We start from the raw sequence: 4,095 nt of genomic DNA, 5'->3' as shown, positions 1-4,095 counted from the left end.
CATTATGTCCGTTATTGTCCATTTTGATCTTGAGTTGCACCAAATGGATGTAAAGACATCATTTCTGAATGGAGACTTTGCAGAGAAGGTCTATATATGTCAATCGGAGGATTTTGAAGAGGTAGGAAAGGAGCATTTGGTTTAGAAACTGAAGAAGTCACTTTATGATCTAAAACAAGCGACCAAGCAGTGGTACCTAAAGTTTGATCAGGTGGTGACATCCTTCAGTCCAGAATGGTCTACTTAGCGCTCCTCCACGAGATGGCTCCACTGCCCATCAAGAAGATGTAACCAGAGGTGGACTTGCTATCATTTGTGCAACAATTGAAATCAAAGTCATAATACCCTATCACCTCAAGTCTATCATTACCACTGTAGACCAGCTTGAAGTCCTTTATCCTTTGTAGATACCTCATCACCTTCTTGGTTGTTGTCCAGTGAGCTTTACTAGCATCTAACTGACGCCTCCCAAGCACATTAATCATAAAGGCAATGTCTGGATGAGTGTATACCTTAGCATACATAAGGCTCCCTATAACTAAAGCATAGGGTTTGTCCACCATTAAGCTCCTCTCCATGCCTGTCTTTCGGTACTGATGTTTGTTTAACTTGTCTCCCTTGTTGATGTATGCATCACCACCTAAGTACTGAGATATGTTGAAACTCTTCATGACTCTATCAATGTAGGAAAACTGGGACAGTCCGAGGAGTCCTCATCTGTTGTGATGATTGATCTCTATCTCGAGAACATAACTAGCCACACCCATATCCTTCATCTCAAAGTTCTCAGACATGAACAATTTGATCTCAAAAGTAGGGATATCTCACTGTTGGCTAGTAAAATATCATCAACATATAGCACTGGGAAAATGAATTTGCTACCACTGACCTTAATTTAGGTGCACTAACCTATGAGATTCTCAGTAATATGCTTGAAGAGTTTTTAGCACTCTATGAAGCAACCAAGCAAGCTGTATGATTGAGGAACTTCATTTCTAAGTTGAAGGTTGTGGACTCCATTTATGGACCCATAAGGTTGTGGTGTGATAATAGCTCTGCAGTGTTCTCCAATAACAAGAAGTCTGACAGTTTGAAGCACATCAAGATTAAGTACCTACTCAAAAAGAGAAGGTTGATAATGAGGAGATCGATGTTCAACATATTGCTATTGAGAAGTTAGTGGCAGATCCGCTCACCAAAGCTTTGCCAGTGGAGCCTTCAAGGCTCATGTCTAATATGGGTGTACTAGTATCTTCTGATATGTTTGTTTAGTGAGAATTTTTTATTCTCTAGTTGAGCGGGAGCATATGTAATTTTTTATTTTTTTTACTATGAATTTTTAATGCTATGATTTTCTTCTCTTTTTTGTCATTGTATTGTTGTTGGTTATTATTTATATGTTTATAACCTGCTTATTTTGACATATCATGGTACAGGGCAGTATTTAACCAAAGTTTGTGATTTATGGCAGTATTTAGCCTAAATCCAGGGAAGTGGTGGTTTAGGTGATTTACCACATATAGTTTGCCAAAGTAAAGGTATTAACCTCAAGTTATAGCGGGTTGCCAAGGTACTAGTTAATATCAAAGTCCTCTACCTATAAGGTAATTCAAGGTAGGCTGATTTCTGATTTTTGATTAAAGAAGGACCTACAAGGAAACATATTTATATGATCACATATGTATAACATGGTTTCCTTGTCTTTATCCTAGGTGATTTGAATAATAAGATTTTTGTGTTTGTGATAGTATGTAGATGCATACCATATATTTAGGGGTGTATTCTACTATTGTTCAACATGAAGGGTGAGTTATTTGAATCAAAGTTTCAAGTGGAGGTATTAAGTTATGGGTATACATGGCAAGACTTTAATGGAAAGATATTATATTAGTGTTGCTCAAGTGGGAGAATGTTGGGTTTTTTACCACACAAATATAGGTGATCCATTGAGCCCATAGTGGTTTGGCCGACTTAGAAGGATAGGCCTAGTCCACCCATTGTGGGAGTAGTTAGGGTTGGGTGGACTATTATAAGTAGTATATATGATCCCTGCAATCACATTATATGAGATCACTGTTTACCCATAGAGTTGTAGGAGGGATCCATGAGGGAGATTGCAGAAGATCAAAAAGAATTTTGTTTGTGGGACCAATCTCTAGTTCGTGGGCCTAAAGGATCGTCAAGCTTCACTATGGATGTAGAGCCCTACTCTTAACACCCCAGTTTATTGATCAGTTGGTTCAGTTTGGTCTCGCAGGGTCTGAATCGAAATGGGTTGATGTTGATGCCTGATGGTACATGATGGCAATGGTGATGCCAAATGCGGGGTGGCCGGATGAGATTGAGCCAGTACCCAAGATGATCTGCAAGAGGCATTTGAGTTTGGGGAAAAGGGTTTCAAGATTTGGGGTTTTTACAAGCAAAGGTATGATTCTTCCCCCAAATCTTGTATTTACGTTAGATCCATGATGTAATCTAGTAGATAAAGCTTAGATGGTGTGGGGGATGATGTGGGAATCACCCCATTGGAGTTTTAAGTGTTGGAATTAAAGAAGGAAGAAAAATAGCAAAATCAAAGAAAACCGACGGGTAAGACCAGTGGGTGCCTGACCCACTAGTGAAGACATACCAGTCACACCTGAGCCCTCTGGTTCTATCGATGGGTGAGACAGGAGGGTGCTTGACCCACCTATATGACCCATCGATCGTGTAGATTTCACTGGTGGGTTCCCTGACCCACTTGAATGACCTACCTATAGCCCAAATGAGCTCCAATTGAATCCAAATTCGTCGACAACCTTCCTTACGCTATTATTAGCATAGTGACCTGATGAGCACATTTATGTGTGAAATCTAGCGTAGTAAAACATGCATTTTACATATTTAGAATGGAGCTACCTTGGGTTTTACTCTCTTTTTGCAGGTTTTATATTTTCAAGGCCTTAAGGACTATTGGGCGCTATATCTTCAATTTTACACGTAAAGAGGTCCTATTTCTTTCCATGGTTGCGAAGAGGACGAAATTCTGAGCAAGATGGACGTGTTCAATTAAAAGTACACATTCATTTGGTCACCCGTACAAATGATTATTCTTTTTCGGGTCAGAAAAAGAATAATGGATCAGAACTGAACCGAGATGCAGAACCAGCCCGTTTGCAATTGTCCCAGAGGTACAAGGAATACTCCAAATGCCAACAAGGATCGATGGACCACATCTTTAAGTGATTAAAGATTTGTTTTTGGTAACAACAACTACCTAGCTTAGTTGGTGAGCTATGGTGTACAAAATTCTCTTGCTCACCGAGAGGTCTCAAGTTCGAATCTTATGGTTGTTTTTTTTAGAAGATTTTGTTGAAGATTTTCTGTTTTTCACTCACTTAAAGTACTAAAAAAGGAAAGAGAAAAAAAGGGAAGAACCAAAAATTGTCCAAATCTTCTCTCTCCTCCACATCATCACCAAAGATTGTCCAAATCACACAAAGGAAGAAAAAAAAAATCGTCCCTAGGAGAGAGAAAAAAAGAAGAAAAATAAATTAGAAAAAAAAAGGAAAGAAAATAAGCAAAAAATTTTAGGAAATTTCTCAAAATTTATTTCTCTCTTCTCTCTCCTTCATCTTAGCACTTTTGGACTCAAAAGATCTCACAATCAATTGTGGGTTTATCTCTTTTAGGAAAGAGAAAATTGTTACCCTACCTCTCCATTCCCTATAAATACAACTCATGTAAGAGGAGGAGACACAATTCATTCTTCTTCTAGTTTTTTTTTAGTTGCTCTCTCTCTTCCTCTTGCTCTCTCTTTAGTTCTAGTTCTTCTCTATTTTTGCTTTAATCACTTTTGTAATAGTTTTTTTTATTTCAATTAATGCAAGCACTCTTTTATTTTTATTCAGCCTTTTTATGTTTATGATTTATGCAATTGAGTTGTAATTTTTTAAGTTATAGTTCTAGGCTTAGATCTAGGTGACAAGATCACGAGCCGTGGAGCAATTTTTTTTTTCAGTTCAAGCATTGATTCAAGTAAGTAGGCTCTTTCAGTAGTCTTCTCTCCCCCCTCTCATTCCCTCTTCTGACTACCATTTCTTTCTTAATTTAGGA

The 4,095-nt window shown here is 38.1% G+C and overlaps 1 protein-coding gene across 1 annotated transcript; it reads right to left on the bottom strand.

The window, feature by feature from the left end:
• Positions 1–239: 239 nt before the first annotated feature.
• LOC122069434 (secreted RxLR effector protein 161-like) lies at positions 240–671 on the bottom strand. Its single transcript, XM_042633445.1, has one exon. The coding sequence runs from the start codon at positions 669–671 to the stop codon at positions 240–242; it is 432 nt and encodes a 143-aa protein (XP_042489379.1).
• Between the last annotated feature and the right edge of the window lie 3,424 nt (positions 672–4,095).

Source organism: Macadamia integrifolia, unplaced genomic scaffold, assembly GCF_013358625.1.
Source record: "Macadamia integrifolia cultivar HAES 741 unplaced genomic scaffold, SCU_Mint_v3 scaffold614, whole genome shotgun sequence".
Classification (NCBI taxonomy): domain Eukaryota; kingdom Viridiplantae; phylum Streptophyta; class Magnoliopsida; order Proteales; family Proteaceae; genus Macadamia; species Macadamia integrifolia.
This window is presented reverse-complemented; position numbering and strand designations above follow the sequence as displayed.